At 35.6% G+C, this 21,201-nt stretch overlaps 1 protein-coding gene across 1 annotated transcript in view; it reads left to right on the top strand.

Annotated features, from left to right (window-relative positions):
• Positions 1-21,201, top strand: part of Sesn (Sestrin) — a 103,104-nt gene that overhangs the window by 37,141 nt on the left and 44,762 nt on the right. The window contains exon 4 of the mRNA XM_088050876.1: positions 1,656-1,685. Within this exon, the coding sequence (XP_087907002.1) occupies positions 1,656-1,685 (30 nt within the window). The remainder of the gene's footprint in view (positions 1-1,655; positions 1,686-21,201) is intronic.

Genomic DNA, 21,201 nt, shown 5'->3' with positions numbered 1-21,201 from the left:
AAGAACTATTTCTTATGTAAAAAATTGCGAGAAAAACGATGGCACAAACCGCATCTCAAAATCTGAAATAGTTTCCGAGATATCGAGCACGAATTGTTTCGAATCTTCAAAAATTTGGCCCTCTGGCGACAACCCAAAAATTCAAACGGCCATAACTTATTTCTTAACGAAAATTCAAATTTTTTTATGTTTTTGGATTCAGCATGACATTCTGCGTAAAATGAGCCCCAAATTTGTAGAGTTAGCTTATTAAATAAACGAGGTATTGACCAAAAACTGTTTTAAAAACATCATTTTAGGGTTATTTTCAATCAATGTTTTCAAAATGAAAACGACGTTTAATAGCTTTGAATTATACATCACACGAAAGAGGAGCCCAAAATCTATCTACTGGCCAAATTTGAGATCTATCGGACAAATAGTTTACGAGTTATGGCCAAAAATAAAAAAAAATTAAAAAATTTCATCGTTTGAGTCGGATTTTTTTTCGCGAAAAATCGACTAGCGAATTTTGGGCTTTTGACAACATTTTCTAACGTAAAATAAGCCGAGAAAAACAATGGCGAAAACGGCATCTCAATAACTCAAATAGTTTCCGAGATATTTAACTTTAAAAATTACGAAAAATGAGGAAAAATGAAAATAAACTTTCCGAAACTTTGATCGGCCATAACTCAGTTATTTGTTATCAGATCTGAATTGAATTGAATTGAAATCCCAGATCCTGTCGTAAATCTGCGGAAAAAATCAAATTTTCGACTTCCTGAAAATGTAAGAGGGAAAACAAACAAAATGCGAACAAAACGATGGCGAAAAACACATTCCTCCATCTGCCGTAGTTTCGGAGATATGGAGAAAAAAATTTCGGAACTTAAAATTCACTATCTGAAACTCCAGTCGCTTCTGATTCAGTTATTTGTTATCGTACGGGAAAAATCAGAACAGTTTTGGATTCTGCGTGAAATTCTGCGTAAAGTGAGCACCAGTAACTTTAGTTTGCTCCACAAATAATCAAGATACCCACCGAAATAGATTTACATAGTTTGAGTCGAAAATCTCGCTTTAACTTACTCTTAATGAGAAAGCGAAGTTTGTTTTACCTCCAACGTTCGATCAACTGATCGCAGCCCTCGCGCTCAATGATTACCTACTCTTAACCTGAATAGCGTTTCAGTGTGGAGAATTACTGTGGCAGGAAATATCAGTCAAAGACTGACTTTTACCCATTACCATTGCATTATTTCATTAAAACATATTTCTGATTGATGTCTTGTGAAATGCAGTTTGTTTTTAACTAACGGAAGTTTAAATCGCATTGTAACTTTTGCCTTTCTATTCTAATAGACATAATAGATAATTTTCTTAAACTGATGGTCTGCAACCAACAGGAATCTAGAAAATACGGTGCTATCGCCATCTGTGAACTGACAAAGTTCATATCAGTTTTATTTGTGTACATACATTATGTAATTCTGCTGATATTTACGTGATGGCGCTCCGTACTATTTAATATGTGGGGGCCAAAAATAATTTGACCCCCATACTCTCTTAATTAATTAATTTTTATTTCATCTTAACGTCGCAGTATAATTAATTGAAAATAAGAACTCTAATATCATCAATTTTAATTAATACAGTTGTATAATTTGTTTCAGTTGCCACCCCTGGGCACATTCAATGAAAAGGTAAGTCTTCCATTACATGAAGTGAGCCCCAAAATTAATAGTTAATTTGATGACTTCTTTGAAGTTCTTTGCCTGAAAAATAGAAAACACGATTTTTTTATGCCGCTTGCCACTTCTTTTCAGCCAATTAACAAAATAACACAAAGAGAGATTACTATCACAGGTTGAACGAAACCGCAGAGAACTTTCATATGCCGGTTCAGATAAAATCGTAATATAAAAATGTTTAATGAGTATTTTATTAACGATATTTAAATTGACTCGCGGTCATTAAAATTGTTATCAACGTGAAGTTTTGTCACTGTTTTTATAATATCAAAAGGAATAAAAATAAAAATAAACAAGAGCGCGTTTCTTGGATTCTTGCGAAAAATGTATTTTTACTGACTCAATTCAGTTCGTAATAATGTTGACACAATTATTGGGTATTTAGACATATTGCAGACGAGCAAATAGATACTAGTAATAAATATTTGATGTGTCTAAACATGGAATTATGCTGTATGAAAAATTATCATGTCAAAGTGGCACAAATGTGAAAAAGAGTAACCCGAACGAATTTTAGTTATTAGTTGATAACAGAACGAGCACGGATCAATGCACTTTATCAAAAAGCAGTCGTCAGACGATAGTATATGCATTATGCGATTTTCTATAATCAAAGCTCAGACGAAATCACGGTTTATTAACGATCAAAGAAGCGACAAAAACGGTTTCTCTTCATTACGAAGTCGGACAGTGACCATTATCGATAAGAGAAATTTTGCAAGATTCCTTCACGCAGAGAGTCTTCTCTAAGTCCACTAGAAAATTAATTAAAGTCAGATCGGCTTGCTCAACATTTTTTCGCGAGTTGAAAATGGAGCAATTATAAAAATCTACTTGTCCCAGTTCTACTCCGCCATAACATCTAATAATTCCGAGTGCCTAATTCCACTGTAGGTTAGCGAATCATACATTAGCTGTGATCCCGAGGTTGATAACCCTAGCCGGTTTGTTTATGTTTTCTAAACGAGCTTGTTTTCGTCGAGGGTTTTTGCCCTCAAATTTTCATTTAAATGCATTGAAAAGTGACACGAAGACTACATCACACGTTGCAACTTCCAATAAAAAAGAATCTAAAAGAAAATTGCTCGTAAAACGCTAACCAGTGGATTTAATTTAATAGAAGAGGCAGTCAGCAGTTCTGTGCTGATTAAATGAACTAATTGAATAATTGATGTTTATCAGTGGTGAACACGGAGAGGCGAATATCCCAGATATAGAGCTGGAAGAGCAGTTTGAGGTGATGCCAACATGGAAAAAACACGAGTTGAAAACGCAACCCAAAATACAATTTCGACTTGCTACAGATTTTTTCTTCTTGTTGGCAAAATGCATGTTATTCTTTCCTGTTTACAGTCTATCATTATTCATTATTGTCAATGCTTTGTTTTATTTAGGTCTGGGTCTTTATTTAAATTTAGTGGATCAGGATGAAGGCACCGCTGGTCATGCAGGTGCTCACGATTTTATTTGTATAAATTTAAATTATCAAGATCGCTAAAAATAAAGGAAACAAAAGTGGGTCAATTAATGGAAAAAATTCGCCAGATCGAAAACGATGATATTTTTTTTAATTTTTCCACCTGGCCTATGACCGCGCTTTCATATCATGACAAACTGGCCTTAATACGTCGTTGCGCCATTTAATTTACTCCGGAGGCGCTGGCGCCTTACCATTATTTGATTAAGTCTTACCACCAAAAATCCCCTTGATTTATCACATTGTCGGCTTTTTTGTTGGAATACGTAATATTACGAAACTGTTTTATTTTCTAATCCATTTCGCGCGATTTATGGGGTGCGTAGGAACATATTTATTTGAATTTTTCACATAAAATCAAAAACCGGAATCTTTCGGTTCACGCTCTTGTTTAAATTTTCTTAACCTATTTTTGTGTTATTTACTTTCAAGTTTAACGTTACATTGTATGTTTATTCAGATTTTACTTTGGCACGACACCGAGTTCGTTGTACTTTAAAGAGTTGACTCGTGTTATCGCCAAAAAAATCGAAGAAATAGTTATATTGAAGATGTAACTTTATTACCTCGACGTTTTCGACCTACTAACAATGTTTGCTTTTTTAATCCGATAATACCGAAGGCCCTACGATTACATTGTTGTTGTGTTTGGTCGATAATTAGCATGTGTCGTTTAAATATTTATCCTGTCGGAACAAAGGAACCGTAAGGAGAATTAAATTGTTAGCAGGATTACCTTAAGACTAAATAAATCATTAATGGAGTAATTATCTTATTTTTCTTAATAATTGGACATATTTGCATGTTTCACCCACTGGTGTACAAGAATGGTAACTGCTTACTTATGGAGCCTCCATAAATCTTCGTTTCTTGACAACGCTACTAAATCGTTTCCTTTAAATAGAGAAGATCTGCCAGTAGCTATATTAATTATCGCGGCACCAAGTTGTGGGTAATCAACACTAATATCAATGTCTCGAGGAGTAATAACATTTATAAGGCCTCTGTATGTCAATATGTCGAGGATAAATCTGGTTCACCGTCGATAAGATATACCTAAACTAGGAAGTCATGTTCAGCATCTGTTATAATGAAATTGATGTTGAATCAGTTATGTTGACAAAAAATACTGTAACAATCACAATCGTGATTATCTGAAGGACAGAAGCACTGATTAATATTTATGAACGACTCAAAAGGGTTAATTAAGAGTTATAAATCTAGCAAATTTTCAATAGTCATGAATAAAATCGACGAAACTAGGTGATAACAATCATCAACACAATAGTAAAAATTTCAGAAATGCCAAAAAAATAGTCCTCGTAACTCCACGAGGCAACAAGGTCGTTTAGTAAGATTGTTTGTTGGCCAGAATATTGTTTAATGAAATGAGTTCAGCTACATAAGCCACACACTTGTTTGCGATCTTCTGTTTTACACAACGTGCAAAATTATTCACGGTGACGCTGTTGTTTGTGAAGGATCAGGTGATGTTACTGTCGATAAACGTGAAAATTAGTATGGTAATGAGCAGACAAATTAAATGATTGTAAAAACCGGAAAACCGGTTTACGTGATTGTTATTTATTCAGAAGGAATTAAATATTAGCTCCTAATAAGCGTTTGATTAAAAATTAATAACTAGGTGTCCTGCGATGATGTAGGTGTGCTATTTTCCGGCACTTTTCTCTTTCAAATGGTGGCACAACACCACACAACGCTGGTATTGTAAGTTTATCTCTTCATGTATTATCATCAGTTCCTGATTGTGTAACAAACTAAAACAAGTTTACCTTTGTTTATGACCCGGTGAACACTAATGATATATTGCAGGGAAGTTAGCAAATTACGTGAACGTACAGACGTATCGGAAAGTGGAGCAAATTACGTTTTTCATGTGTATCTCTCTGTTGCGGTCAAAGATGTTAATCTTCCGATAAATTGCTAACCGTAGTGTAACATTAAATCCCATTTTGTTGGTTATTAACTCTGTTAACATTGTAAACCCGAAAGAAGAAAATTCCTGTAGCTTCTAATCGCGCATTCGCGCGTGTATTTTTCGTCCTGCATTCGCTGACCGCACCTTCCTGCTGCGTTCACTTCACTCAGCAAAAAATTACAGTCTTTGCAGACAATGAGGTGTTTATTTATGTGTTCAGGTTGTTCTTTTGACCTGCCCAAGAGATTGCGGCATTCGAACGAGGTTTTCTACTCGACTTGTGAAAGTGATGGGTGATGGGTAATTGCAACTTGTGTTATCAAAGTGTCATTCGGACCAGAAGCGAGTCGTTGAACTTGTTATTAGTGGCCGCAAGTTATTCGCTACTGGTATTCACACTATCAGGAATTAGTGTCTACTGTGTCAAAAGCTTGCAGTAAAGCAATAATTTTAAGTTGCAGCTGCTTTCGCGATGTTATTTTGAGTATCATGACAATTTCAATGTTAATCTTGACATCTTTGATTAAAGTGAACATAATGTAATTACAAACTCCGCAGCCACTGTAATTGAGTTTAATTACCGCAAAGATTCCAGTCACTGAGAGGGTGTTATTATTCCTTATTACAGATTTATTCCATCACATAAATTTCAGATTTTACAGCCGGACGCTCATTACGACGTGATAATTAATGTTTTGCATCCGAAGTTGTATCATTTCGCAAATGGCAGAGTGATACTCATTCAGCAACTTTTTATGCACCATAAAGACGCCCTAAAGGAGAGATTTATTGATTCACAGACAATTAAGCAAAAAAGCAGTATGGTCTTGTTAACATTTCGACGGATGGATCGTACGACACTATTAAACTGAGCGGTTTTTCCGAAACTACAACAAACTTTGTCACAATTCGAAATCATCTTTTATTCCAAAACTCCACTTGAATTTATTTTACACAGACATGGAAAGCTTCTAAATCGGATTTTCATAATTTTACATATTTTTATAATCAAACATCCTGACAAATTGATATTTATTATCCCATTCTACGACATCCCATACAATTCGTCAGCGACAACAATCTCATTTCATCCTTTATACAAGGATGAAATATTCAGTTTTCATTCTGAATTAGATTTCTGCCTCATTAAAGTAAACATTAAACGAAGAAATAAAAACGAGTTTGTCAGAAACGGCATTATTCATGCGAAATTTATTTCGCCCGACATTAAAATATACAGATAAATTTTCAAATTATTTTAAAATCGTAACTTTGAAGCGGAATTAAGGATTAACACACAAATGTTGATTTATGAATTGGACAGGCCCGGCTGCAATCCGAACAGATTTCGCTCGCGGAGGTGAAATTATCGATATAATTTGATAATCTACCACGGAAGCCGCTGCTGAAATTACACTCTTTGTTTTGGTACCTTCGGATTGATATCAGACACAATTATCTGAGGAATACCGAGACGAATTACGTAAGCAATTTGGTGACAATCCTGTTAGGAGATATGACCGACCACAATCTGTCCGTGCCTAATCTGGGGGTTTCAAATTGACTTTCAAACAATTATCCTCCATCGTCTTGAGGATATTTGGGACGATCGGCAAGTTTTTAACTCATTTTTGTGTAATGCTGCGTTGCAGGGACCAATTATTTTTTATCGCGGCAATTTTTTCGACATTAGGAGACGAAATCAGCTGACCGAGCGGCGATACTCGTAAATTGCAACCCGAAACAAGCCGTGCATGGGATCATTTGCATCTAAATGTGGCAATTTTTCGCGAGATAAGTGCGGAAGGAACTGTGGGTGCTCTTGAATTATGCACAATGGCGACTTACCGACATTTTGTTGTGGCTCGAGCTGAAAATGTCCATCACGTGTCTGTGTTAATGCAATTAGAAGAATGGGATTTTAACTGACAGTCAAGTGGTGTTTATGATGTAACCCTCTTCACGGGAGGAGGTGTCTAATTTGGGGAAGAGTGATGAGCCCGGAGGATTTCTAATAGAAAAAATTTCCGGACCCTTTTCGCCTTTTGTTGTCGCCGATAATACAGATATTTATTCATAACAGTACAAACGCGCAAGTTTGTATTCATAACAGGATCACAAAATCGGCTTCATGCACACACACGTGCCATAAAACTTCCGCATAACGTTTCGCGCGTTCATCTTAAGAATTGTTCGGTCGTTAAAATCTTTCTCGCATACATATTTATGAAATAAGGAATATCCTTCGATTTTTCGCGCACTCTGCATTCAAGTGCAAATTGTATCGACGGCAAATCATGATTTATTACAGCACTTGAAAATCCGCACTTTTTTTTATTAAATCCTTCGCATGCCGCTTTACATAAAAATAAACATTTTCCGATCCTCATCAAATATTTATAAGCCCTCGGCTGGTTCGAACATTCCCGCGTACGAAGAGAGGCTCTTTTTAACATGCAGGTGTCCCAACCGGAAAGGTAGTGCTCATATTATTTTGATTTGCATGCAGGCTTGTTGAAATACACCGCAGCAAAAGCTCGAGTGTGAAAGTGGAATTTCACCGGTGCGGTGTACTTAAATTATTGAGGCGAAGGAAGCGGAAAACAAGAGAAAAACTCGAGGAGAAAAGTGCAAAGGTAGAGCTCCGTTGGCGATCAAACATCGGAGACAAACCTTTGCATTAGAAAAGAAAAAATCACTCAGCCCATATTTTCGAGGCTAGTCACGCACGGAGATTTAAAAAGGCGCCGCTCCCCAATCGTCCGAGTTTTGTATATTGCGAGGGCTTTCGTTGGAAGCGTTCATCTGAAAGAACTTGCAATTTAATAATCATTCATCCCCGGAATGGAATGCCGAGATGAGCCATATTTTTCATGGATCAGTGGCTCGAGACGTTTTGAAAGAACGGTGTCAAATCAATATTCAGAACACGCGACACGGAGATCACCACCGCCTCTGTTTCCACATGAACGAAACACTTCTTGCGGAGATGAGCGCCTCCTGCGCGATTCGGATTTACTCCTGAAACCTGAAAGTGTCTTTGCCTTCAGCGTTGACCACGGCTTTAAGTTCGGCGTGTTTTCTTACCGTGCGTCTTTCAGCACATTCCTTTTTGTTTACTCACTTTCAAAAGCTTATCAACAATACGTCATGCTTGTGTATCCAAGAGACACGGGCCTTGACATTATAAGATGTTGCCAACAAAACACACAAAAACAATTGGCGGCAAAAATCCTAAAAGGGTGAGAGAAAGGCGATATTAATATGCTAATATTTTTTCCTACGTTCTCATACATCATCTTTAACATTTTCAACAAACAGAAAAATGTGATTAATCTGTTTGTGTACTGGAACGTCGCAACAAAGTAATATGCATCAAAGATGACAATCGCTCACGATAAGAAATGTAGCATTGACCCACGTAGTTTGCAGAATAATTAAGATTATGACTTCCCGCATTTAACGATCACGAAAGTACATAATGCGGTAATAACAATCTATTGACCTTTTGTGTAAAGCGAACCATTCATTATTTACAGCAAATTTTTACGGGATTTTCATGATTTATGTTAGAAATGTAAATTCTTCAGCAGGATGTATTCATGGGCATTTTCATGCTAGATCAAATTCGATGAATTTGTGTTAGAAGGTCACCAATTCTTATAATACCACATCTCTACTATTAGCGAAAGAAATCCTCCAGCTAATCTTTTTTCAATATGAAAACGGACGTATCAATCAGCAATCATCACGTCTTCGGGAAAGCCAGCTGTTGAACTTCATAAACTTAATTACATCAAGATCAAACGCTAATATTGTAACCGCACTCCGCAATTTGCGGCGAAGAAGAAAAATTAAACGATTAAAAGATCCAAGTTTAATTTTAAATTGACAGACCCATGCGATAACGTTTTTTCTCTTTGGCGACTGCATCAAAGTTGTTCAACATTATATTCACGGACTTTGATAACTATCTTGCGTGCTAGCGATGCGAACTATTCAAGAATACGTTGTCGCAGCGGATTGGTTTCCTTCTGAAGAGACAACAAGTAGCTCAGAAATTGAGGAAACTATTCCAGACGCATTGCTTGTTTTGGTGCGATGCATATTCATGAACGCTCTGCAAAATTGTTGAAAATTGATCCAAAAGGCTCACTTGTCTAGTTGGCTGTTACCCTGAACGTACGTCTTGTTATCTGTCATTCCTTAACAAATGTCAATTATTTGACGCGTACGCGACAAGTTCAGACATGACTGCAAGGTGCCGCCGATTAGATTCAATTCTGGATAAACATCTGTAGCAAAGGTTAAATTTTCGTCTACATTTTTCCGCAAACGGCAGCTTGTAAGTCATTTCCTTTGTAAATATCGCGATGACAAACCGCCCCGGATTAAAACAGGTACAAAGAGTGATTGCTCACTTTGTTTTCCTCGTTTCCTGACTCTAATCCGCGGAAGAGGCTGCTGCACAGGACTGTTGAAATAAAAGCTCGCATCTTCTTCACGTCTGCATTATCTTTTCCGGATTATACAAAGACGCTAATCTTAAATGATCATGGCCGGAGTTATGACATACCGAAAATAACCTCTGACAGCACTCCTTTGAGATCCCAGCGAAAACGTGTCCCGCATTTCCTCCGTCATCACTTTTAACTTAATTTTAATCGTGTACACAGCTTTTTCTCCGCGGATGATTCTTATCTAGAAATCGAATTGTGGACAATGATTGGTTTTTGCAAACTTTACAAAAAAGTCATTCGGAGGAAACGTTACATCATTAGGTGGACGAATGCGCACAATGAGAAAGCTGGCATTCATCTTGTGGAGACTCTTGTCTTGCTCCGAGAGCACTCGAGGGTTTCTGGTCCTTTTCTTATCTTGAGAAGTTTCACTTTCTTCAGAAGTCGTGCGTAATTGGAAGAATTCAGAAGAGCTAGGATAAAACTCGGCGGACGGTGACGTGCTCAGAGGATAAGGAATATTTAGAAATATGCGGGCTCGGAACGACGAGACGTGGGATCGGTGATTTTGGCAATTTATGTGATTGAAAAGATTCGACTAGTGAATTAGAGTTGAAAATCGATTTTAGTAAGACGGAGATTCAGGCAAATGTAGATTTATCGAAAAAAACAGAAATATTTTATCGGGTATTCTTAGTTTCGCGGCACGTGGCGAGATGAAATCATCCGTGACTATTTCCAGACTCTCGCGATATAATTAAAGTTTTCCGCATTTTCCGGGATCATCACGACGTGGTCACGTTGTGGTCAACAAGTTTGCGCTTCTCGATTTGGACAAACAAATCGGGTGGTTCGCCTTGACTCTGCTTCGCATTAAAAAAGTGTGTGAGTGGAGTAGGTAAATATTTTTGACCGTCTGATTAAATACCTGTAATTGACATTGCTCATCAATAAAGTAAAGAATTGAGTGTTGGCGTGCCTTGTTGGCTTGTTGTCAAAACCCGACTAACATTCTGCAAGTACTCGAAGAATCAACACAAATATCCTTCGTTCTCTTTGCCAAATGTTATCCAGCGGTTTGGTAATTGTTATTGTTATTTTTATTGGCAATGTTCTGCTTCACAGTTTCATACAATAGCATTACTTTATGAAGGAGTTTATCTAGTATTCTTTAATTTTATGATCTGGAACGTCCTCCGGATCGACCAGCAGCCAATGGAACTCCACATCCTAGAGCCATAAAAGTGCCAAAGTTTCACGTACGCTTGTTTAACACGAAAATGTTACAATTGGCCGAGTCCAACGTTTTCTTTTATTTTATTTCGACTTCCTATGCGGAAAAAATCCACGTCCGTTTCTGAATAATCCAACGGATCTGTTGTTCTTCTCTTCGAATTTGGCGGAACTCGAGTTAAATAATTTCCACGCTGCATTATTTACTCGCAAAATCCATCAAGCTGCTTTTCAGTCTGACCTAAACTTTTCGACGTATGTAATAATTAACATCAAACACACCTTCCGACTAAATGTTAATCTGCAATTCTGAATTATCGCAGCTCTGTAGTGAAAGTGGTAATTATTTAACACTTTTAGCTATAATCTTAATTATCTATGTAATATCAACGTTAGTAGGTTAATTTAAACATTAAAAAACGACACTGACCAATGAAAATACATGCGCAAGCAATAATTGGGATCTAACATCGCGTGACTATCAAATAATTCAAAATTATTATCACCGAAAAAACAGCCACATTAAGATAAGCAAGACCGAAATTTGCATTTTTATTATAAAAAATCATCGCTAGATGTGCGACCGCCATTTTAAGGAAGGCACGCAGTGGAAAATAATCATGTAATTCCGTTTGTTTGATAAGAAGTGATAAGCTAGGGGTGGCTTATTTGTTTGATATGAAAATTGACAGCGGCATTAGGGGATTATGGCCACCGTAAAATGTCGCTTGATGGAGCAGGAAATTGCTTATTTGGTGACCAAAGCGAAATTGTAGTTTCTCGAATCCAAAATGTCGCTCGTTAATTAGAACAACTCGGAGCTTTCAAGATGGAGCATTAATGAAAGAAATGTCAAACTACAAGTTTTCGCGTTATAAGCTTCAGTAATTTCTTGGAAAGACGAGTTAGGATGTGTAGTGAAGCTGAAGGACATTCGATACTAACATTCTTAATTTAAGTTTCCTTATTTTCTTTGATCATGTCATGTCGCTTTGATATTTCGTTTTGTTACTACCAGAGAAAAGGTCTTATTGCGCTTGTTTCGTGTTTCCAAGTTTCAAAGTAAATATTCCTGGAGGATCTCAATACAGTGTGTTCTTTTAACAATGGTCATAGGAATTTTTAATTTCTACCGACGCCTCTAATTTAGTTATTTGTTGAAAAATGAGGACAGTTTTGGGTTCAGCGTAAAATGAGCACTAATACTTATTTAATATTGCTTCATAAATAACCGAGATATTGACGATGTCTGAATTAGGGACAAAAAAGCAGCTGACTTCCATACTAAAAAAATTAAAATTTTGATTTCTAAGCTAAAAGATCGCGAATTTTATATTCACCTTAATGCCAGAGATATCGAGAAAAATCGTTTTTTGGATTGTGCGTAAAATGAGCTGAATATAAATTCCTTCAACGAATAAAGTTGATTTCGACCAAAATAAGTTCAATTAAAAATCTTGTAACAACTTGAAACAAAAATTTATCAATATCAGAGAAGATTCCCAACAAATGAAAATACATAACTACAATATTGGCCGAAGGATTTTATTATTCTCTGGCACCTTCCACCATTTTTGAAATTTATTGAATTTGAATGTGCGTTGGTTTTTATTAAATTTGTTCGCTCATTTTGCTTTTCAACAAATCTGCCGCTTTCTGTTTGAATTATTCGTCGAGCTCATTGAACACTCAGATTTATTAAAGTTGATGTCCTTTTATTTCTTTCACAATTTTTTATTAGTCTACGTCTAAGTTGCAGGTATTTGAAAAGAAAGGCGCCATTTTACGGTCATTAGTAATGCTTTGATCACGCATTGTAAATAGGAGATTGCAAAGTACCATAGAAATATCGTCATTTTTCCGACCTTCATTCGACTGAAAAAATGGTGGCTAGACTAATTAACTCCAGAACCTGTTAAATATTCCAATCGGCAACACTACACAACCGTAATACGATATGTCAATGGATATAAATAAATTTATTATGATAATTAGCACAGGTACAATAAACAACTGACAATTGTAATTGTAATGCAGCGAAAAATTACCAATACACCATAGTTCTGCTTGCACAAACAGAATATAAATTCATCAACAATTTAATTATAAACCTGCTTGCATTAATTGCGTTTTATCACTAGACGAATGCAAGAATCAATGAAGAAAGATTTATGGCTATAATAATGCTAATCGGGATATCATGTCGCACGAAGGAATGCATACTAATCATAGAAATGTGGTGCAAATTGCAAGTTTCTTTGGTTAGTAATAATTTAAAGCTCGATGGGAAAAATTTCCATTTTAATCCTCCGGGGAAAATGTGGGATATGGCCGCTTTAACATTTAGCGAAAATACAGAAATACCAATCGATTGCAACGGCTGTTGCGCCTGCAGGAATACCACTACATAATTATCGCTAATAAATAATTAGCTTACTTGTGTAATAAAGACAAAGGTGGGTTCCAATAAACCAGAGATCGAATTAAACTGCATAGAGATGGTCAACAAGGACATAAATCAACAATTAAGCGTTTGAACGATATGATTTTTTTCATTGTGACACAGTTACTTTTGACCTTGTCGTAATTACTTTGATAGGATGGCTGTTCCTGCAACATTGTGATAAATTCTGCACGCGGTCAATGTTATCATTTTCCTGACACATGTGGGTACTTAGTTAAGAAAAGTCCTAGAATCGGGTCAGTCATGGTAACGGCACAAGACTGCGTTTTTCGCCGCTCATCGATTCCGCCGAATTATTTTCTTCACGTCGCATCATCCGGAAGCGATAATATTTACGCAATCCGAATTCGAAATCGAGGAAAAAGGGAAAAACGTTTGACCCCTCGTTGCGTCTCGTTGAGTGTTTACGTTTTCACAAGCCATTAACTGTAATTATTTTCAGTATCTCGTTCTCGTGGAAATTAATTAGGGAAAACCTGTCAAGACGGTCCATATATCATTGTCGTGTCCAAAGTCTCAAATCTCTGAAGGCGATCTCAAGAAAATTCGGCAATAACAATGGAAACGGTTTTGAAGGCTGCACTGTTGGCTAACACACGGGTACTTATTATTCGTATCTTGTAGGTTGGCTTCTGTGTACAAATATTGAATATCTAATAGGGATCGCATCGCGTTTTAGACGACTCGAAAGTAATTACCATTAATTATATAATGAAAATTTCTGCAGGTATGCGGGGACACGGCGCACATAAATCATCACGTGAATTCATCAATCTGGAAAAGTTAGCTCGGTCTACTAAGAATTACACCTCAAAAATGGAAATAAGATCGCTCGAGCGGAACGCGGAGATTATTTACAGATTCATTCTTTTCATTTCATACAGGTCGTCATGTTTCGAAATATGAGCACAGTACAATAATAATTTCACCTGCATTTGCATAAAGCACGATTACTCTCTGCAAGGAGTGGCGCACTTCAATTTCAACTTAATTAAAATGCCACGAAATGCACGATTCCGGAAAAACAACAACAAATTGCACGAAAAAACTGACAATCTGCGGCGAAAAGGGGCGGCGGACGAACACGGCACGGTATTAACCTCCTTGTTTGTTCATTGCCTTTAATTAAGGCTCCTTAAATTGCCTAATTTAGTGTTTTGTGAGGAGACAGTAAAAAACAGAAAACAGAGGAACACGGAAATGGGATGACTTCATTTGGGAGCGATGAAGGATTTTCGTTGATCGGTGATGACAAATCTCCCAACGAAAATTTTGATGCTCTCGAATAAAAATAACTTTCTTTGTCATTTTGCCCGTGTAAACAACCGCCTATTCAATTTTGTTGCTCCCTCCAATTCTGCTGGAAAAGGTTATAAAAATTATAAGAAAAGCCTCTCCAGTAATTGCACTTCCTGCATTTAACTCTCGAGCTATCGCAACATCGGGATCACTCAAGGAAAAGGAAATAGAATTTAACGCGGCGCATCCACCAAAAGCGTATCTTCGCGTTCTTATTACGTTTTTATTTATCTTGTTCTTGGCTAGGATTCGATCTGAAAAGCAGTGTTTTTTCCGGTTGCTATAAACTTGCTCGTTTAGCGCATTTAGTTATTTTTTATTTGTACATAAATTTAGATTTTTATTGATTGGGATGGATTTTTTTTGCTAAAAAATCGACCATCGAATTTTGGGTATTTGATTATAGAAAAACTATATCGCAAACCATTTTTTCATATCTGTAATCGAAAAATGAAAATCAACTATCCTAAACTTTCATCGACCATAACTCAGTTATTTGTTGTCAGATCTGAATTTTTATCCCAGATTTGGAATCTGCGGAAAATTCTACGTTTACTCCAAAAAATAAGCGAGATATCGATATCAGAAGTTTGGCATAGTTTTAATCATGAATTTTCGCGAAAAACTGCAATTTTCGACTTTTGAAAAATCTAAGAACTAGTTTTTATGTAAAAAATCGCGAGAAAAACGATGGCGCAAACGGTTTCCCAATATTTCTAATAGTTTCTGAGATATTGAGCACGGATTGTTTCGAACCTTCAAAAATTTGGCTCTCTGGCGACAACCCAAAACTTCAAACGGCCATAACTCAGTTATTTGTTGCCAATAATTAAAAATTCTTACATTTTTGGATTCAACGTAATATTCTGCGTAAAATGAGCTCAAATAAGTTGAGTTTGCTTAATAAATAAACGAGGCATTGACCAAAAACTGTTTTGAAGAGGTTTTTTTGGGGTGATTTTCAATCACTGTTTTCGGAGTTAAATCGATCTTTAATACTTTTGTGTTTATGTCAGTCGAAAGAGGAGTTAAAAATCTATCTACTGGCCAAATTTGAGATCGATCGGACAAATAGTTTACGAGTTATGCCCAATATTAAAAAAATTGAAAAATTTTTATCGTTTGAGAGTCAGAATTTTTTTCGCAAAAAAGCGACTATCGAATTTTGGGCTTTTGATAACATTTTCTAACGTAAAATGAGCCGAGAAAAACAATGGCGCAAACCGCATCTCAATACCTCTAATAGTTTCCGAGACATTTAACTTTAAGGCGAGTGCCAAGACTCGTCGCTGGTCAGAATTCGAGCTGAGCTGTCACATCGGGAAGGTTGTCAAGCGGTACCTCTGTTTACAACACCCCTTACTGTGCTATCGTAAAGTGATTGTAAAATGATAAATGCTTATTTTGCCTCTGTCTGGTAGAAATACTTCTTCATGGGTAAAATAAAATGAATCAAAAAAATTTATTTTAAAATTGTAAGTACATTAGTACGTTGTTCAAAAATTAATTTAACTAGTCAAATAATAAATAGATTAAAGTATTATTTAATATTAGAATGCCAAACAGAAATTTTCTAAAAAAAACTAAACTTATCTGTTTTATGTTTAATTTTATTTGTTTTCAAATAGCTACGTATTTGGTATGAAGGTATACTCAAAAGATATAAAATACATAGTATAATAATGTGTATAATATGTACATGTTAGTAAGTATTTATAAGAAAAGTGGTATTTACATAATAGGTACTTATTTACAATATTGACAATTAACTAATACATAGGTAATACAAACTCAATGACGGCGGATCGGAATAGACAATCTTTGTTTACTAGAGTCAATTAATTCCAGCAACATGTGATCAAAATAAAACTTAATCAATTTTGGTTCCATTTTTTTTCCAAAAAGTTGTGTCTTCATAAATATATTCATATTTCATATCACTTTCTTGTCCAAACCAAACACCCAGAATACACATTTTTTTTCGTGTTATTCTTAACTGCCCTTGGATTTAGTAATACCAATTATGATTTGAATTTACAATGTATGTTCCATTTTTTTCTAGTTACCAGAAGTCAACCTTTTTATTCTCCCAAAAAAAATTTATATTGTTCTGAAAGGAACAAGATTTAGTGGGTTTTTCAGTAAAAGTTGAACCGGCCGGCGGCAAAATGAAAGAAATTGTCATCACCTAGTAAAACTCCGGTCAGTTTCTTAGATAAACTCTAATCCAATATTGCAAACATCAGGTAAATTGCATCCGGTCAGGTCGCTCCATAGAGTCATACCATTCAAAACAATTTTGTTTCATTCAACATTTTTTATTCATTGATGAACTTTTAAATTCTAGTGAAATAAGAGAAAAATAAACATAAATAATAAAATATGTAATAAGAAAAATAATAATAAATTACTATTTTATTAAATTTCATTTTCTAAATTTTACGTCCAACACCGTGAAATAGTCGAGAAATTAATTCGTGTGTCATTGAAAGACTTTAGTTGAAAACATGACTATAAATTAAATGAATTTTCATACTACATAGTTGTTTCTATAATTTCATACATCAAGCATTATGAAACTTCGATATGCTTGTACTTATTAGCACTTCTTCTAATTGTAACCATTTTATTATCCTCTGTGCGAAACAAGCAGGTAAAAATTTTAGAAGAAATCCCTTGATTTACAACTTCCAAAGCTGGTCAAGAAACCGCAAATGAGGGTTCGGTTATAAATCACCCTACTCGTAAATTATCTGCAAAGCTCAGAGCTTCGATTGAAAATTTTTAGTTTATCTCACTCATAACTAGACCAATTTTAATGATATCGATTTAAATTTAGCGGGAAAGTGATTTTGAAAGTATTCTTTACTAATTCTAAGTTTAAAAATTCACAAAAATCCGACATAAACTTCTATTCGTAAAACTACCCCTAAATTATCGAATTTTCAAGTCCTTTAACTTTTAAATTAAATGTTTTTCCAATGTTTGATTCTTAGTTTTAGAAGAAAATATGAATACAAGCAGTTGAGAATAAGAACGAAACTGATACATGAAAAAATAAGCGAAATATTTAGACGATACTTTACATGGGATTCTCCATAAGAAAAATGTCTTGGCACTCGCCTTAAAAACTAGCAAAATTGAGAAAAATGAAAATCAACTATAGGAAAATTTTATCGGCCATAACTCAGTTATTTGTTGTCGGATCTGAATTTCAAGATTTGGAATCTGCGGAAAATTCTGCATAAAATGACGTATAATAACGCAAGTTTACTGCAAAAAATATGCGAGATATCGATATCAGAAGTTTAACATAGTTTTAGCCATGAATTTTCGCGAAAAACTGCAACTTTCGACTTCTGGAAAATCGAAGAACTATTTTTTATGTAAAAAATTTCGAGAAAACGATCGTGCAAAAGGTCTCCCAATATTTCTAATAGTTTCTGAGATATTGAGGACGGATTGTTTCGCACCTTCAAAAATTTGGCGACAACCCAAAAATTTAAACGACTATAAGTCAGTCATTTGTTGACGAAAATTGAAAATTCTCACGTTTTTGGATTCAGCGTTGGTTAAAACTATTTTGATGGGGTCATTTTGTGGTGATTTTCAATCACTGTTTTAAAGGTGAAAACGCCGTTTAATAAATCAATTGAAAGAGGAGCTCGAAATATAAGTAGTGGCCAAATTTGAGATCGATCGGACAAATAGTTTAAGAGTTCTGGCCAAAAAACAGAAAATTGCAAAATTTTCATCGTTTAAGTAGTTTTTTTTTCGCGAAAACTCGACTATCGAATTTTGGGCTTTAGAGAATCTAGATTTGGAATCTGTGCGAAATTCTGCGTATAATGAGTCCACATAACGTAAGTTTGCTCCAAAAATAAGCGAGATATCTCTTAGCATCTTTCTATCAGTTGCAGTTCCGAAGATACGAAGGAAAAATATCGATTGAAATACAGAAATAAATATGAATAAGTCACATGGAGCTGTACTAGACAAAACAACGCATAATTATTGATAAACCATGTGTGATATAAAAGTTAGACAAATAAGATCGGCAATAAGTAGTGGAGAATTGCCAGACCCACTTAAAGAGTTGTCTTTACGAGTTTGTGGTCTACAATCGAGTCTACAATGGTAGTGTTTATGACGCGTGCAACCGAATTCCAACAATAATTTCTAATAAAAGAAATGTTTTTACAATACTTCTGCTGTTATCGCTAGCAGACAAAACAACAGTTTGCCAGAGAATTGGTTCGATATATTAATGGTTGTGTTTTTAAATCCAACGTCCGCCTTTATTTTTAATTCAAGAAAATTACTTGTGATGCCTCAGTTTTGAGACGTGTGGGACTTTTAAATTTATAGCATGTTAGACTTCTCCACAGACGCTAACATTAATTTTTCTAAAATTTTTTACAAGTCCCTTAATCCCGTGGAATAACAAACTCGACAAATCTGACAAGAGTTTGTAATGGAACAACGTCGCTATTTATTTTTTGAATAACATTTCTGTTACAGACCTCGTCTATCGTCCAAAACTAGGTCATCGTGTACAAACAACAATAAGCCTAGTGTTAGACACTTCCCAGCTTAATATGTTATGTAGATTGATCCCCCTCTGTGTTCATGCTTCTATCATCGAACGCAATTATTTCGAGTGCTCCAAGCAACCTTGAATTAATCAAAACAACATGTCCACAATGCATATCACTTTAAATTAATACCACTGAAGAGTGTTATGCAATAAATTACAATTATAAACAATCGGCTAATTGCTGCAGCTTTTGCGGCTCCCTGATAACAGCGGATTTTCAAAAACTTGGATACCTAATTTTTTTTTCATTTTTTGCTTTATCAAAATTTTTGACTGCATCCCTGCTGTTCTATTGGAAAAGTTGCTTTGTTGTGGATGCATCAATAGTAATGTTTAAGTCCTTTAACAGAAGGGTACTTATTTAAATTGGTAATAATCGTACCTAATTAGTGCTTAAACAACCACGAATCATTTGATGGTATTGAAACTAGCTGTATTATTTCCCGGTTGCGGTTAATCGTCGCAGAGCAATTTTAGCTGGCGGAATTACCATAACAAATAACATTAATTGCGCGACCGCGGTCGATCCTGCCAGAAATTCTACCAAATCCACTTTGGTTGTAAAAACACAAAGGCTGCAACAAAATAATTCCAGAAAGGAATTTCTCTCGGTAATAGGTTTTAGATGTTTGTACACAAATAGACAAGTATAGGCCATTAACGCAGATTATCTTCAAGGACAAGATTATTGTTGCAATGGGCTCCACAGAGAAAGCAGAGACCTACCTTGGTACTTTGTATAATTATTTACTTCATTTATGTCTGAAAATCGCCCACATCAGTCCGAGCAATTTTTTCGTGAATAATTAATGCCTGCCGGTCCTCGAACTGAATCTCCGCATGCTAGTGCCAGATATAATTAACTCTGTCAGATATTCGAATATTATAAATGAAATGTCGTCTTTATCTCTGTCAGTTCCTTAATTTAATTACGTGGAGACGAGAAAAGGGAAAACAAACATGATTTATGAAAATGGAAAGATTTTGAGGCGCCCGCCTGTCAATTTTATAGCAGCCAGTGAAGTAAAACTATTTTAGGTGTAGTTCGTTCCCCTGTTTAGCAATTCTAGGTTGCACTCATTTCCGGTGAATGATAATCAAAGGAGTAAAATAAAAATGCTTCTCGTAAATCACTGCGATTAGGTAGTGCTGGGTTAGTGATGCATAAAATTGTCGTAAATTTTTCCTAATGCAGTGCACTTTGCGAAGGCAAATCATGAGGAGGTTTCGGGTCAAAAATAGCACATAAGTGGACACTGAATCTTGGACAAAATTGTCATTTGATTGTCAAAGTTGGTAAACATCAATTGTTATTGGTGGCATATCGCAGAAATACGTTTTCAAAATTTGTTTGACTTTTGTATTAACGTCAATCATAATGACAATAAAGCTAGGATTACATCGAGACTTTGAAATGACAGGAAAGTACTGTCCAAGATTCTCCGTCCACCATAGTAAAGTCCGTTTTTTTTTAAAACCACCAACACCGCAATTTTCCCCTGCATTACAACCAGCAACGTTGCCTAGGGAGATTTTTGGTGAGAAAATAGTTGTCAAATTTTTGACATTTCTGAAAATTAGGCAGTGTTTCCGTTAAAAACGTTTCTTTTACAGCCTGTTGGATCGCAAATCAAATGATTTAATAGTGAAAAGACTCGGCACAGAATGAAAGGCCGTTTTGTGAAATCAAATTGTCAATTAGGCAGCTAACCTATTTGATTTTATCACCAAAAAGTCACCATGGACGACGTTGCCGGTTGTAAAGTGGTGGGAGAGTGCGGTGTTGGTGGTTTTTTAATAAAAAAATGGACTTTAGTCCTTAAAGTCATGCATCATTTTAGGTCGAAAGCCTTGCAACACACTTGAATTAATTTAATTTATGAAACTCGAAGGAAACTCGATTTCTCTTAAGTACATAACCCAAGTCAAATCTTTAAGTCACAAATAATACACACGGCCTACGTAATCGTTGTTTTATTTCAATAGCCACAAGCACCTG

This window comes from Gnatocerus cornutus, chromosome 2, assembly GCF_029298725.1.
Source record: "Gnatocerus cornutus isolate USDA-ARS CGAHR chromosome 2, icGnaCorn1.1, whole genome shotgun sequence".
NCBI lineage: Eukaryota > Metazoa > Arthropoda > Insecta > Coleoptera > Tenebrionidae > Gnatocerus > Gnatocerus cornutus.
Note: the sequence above shows the minus strand (reverse complement) of the source record. Positions and strands in the feature narration are given on the sequence as shown.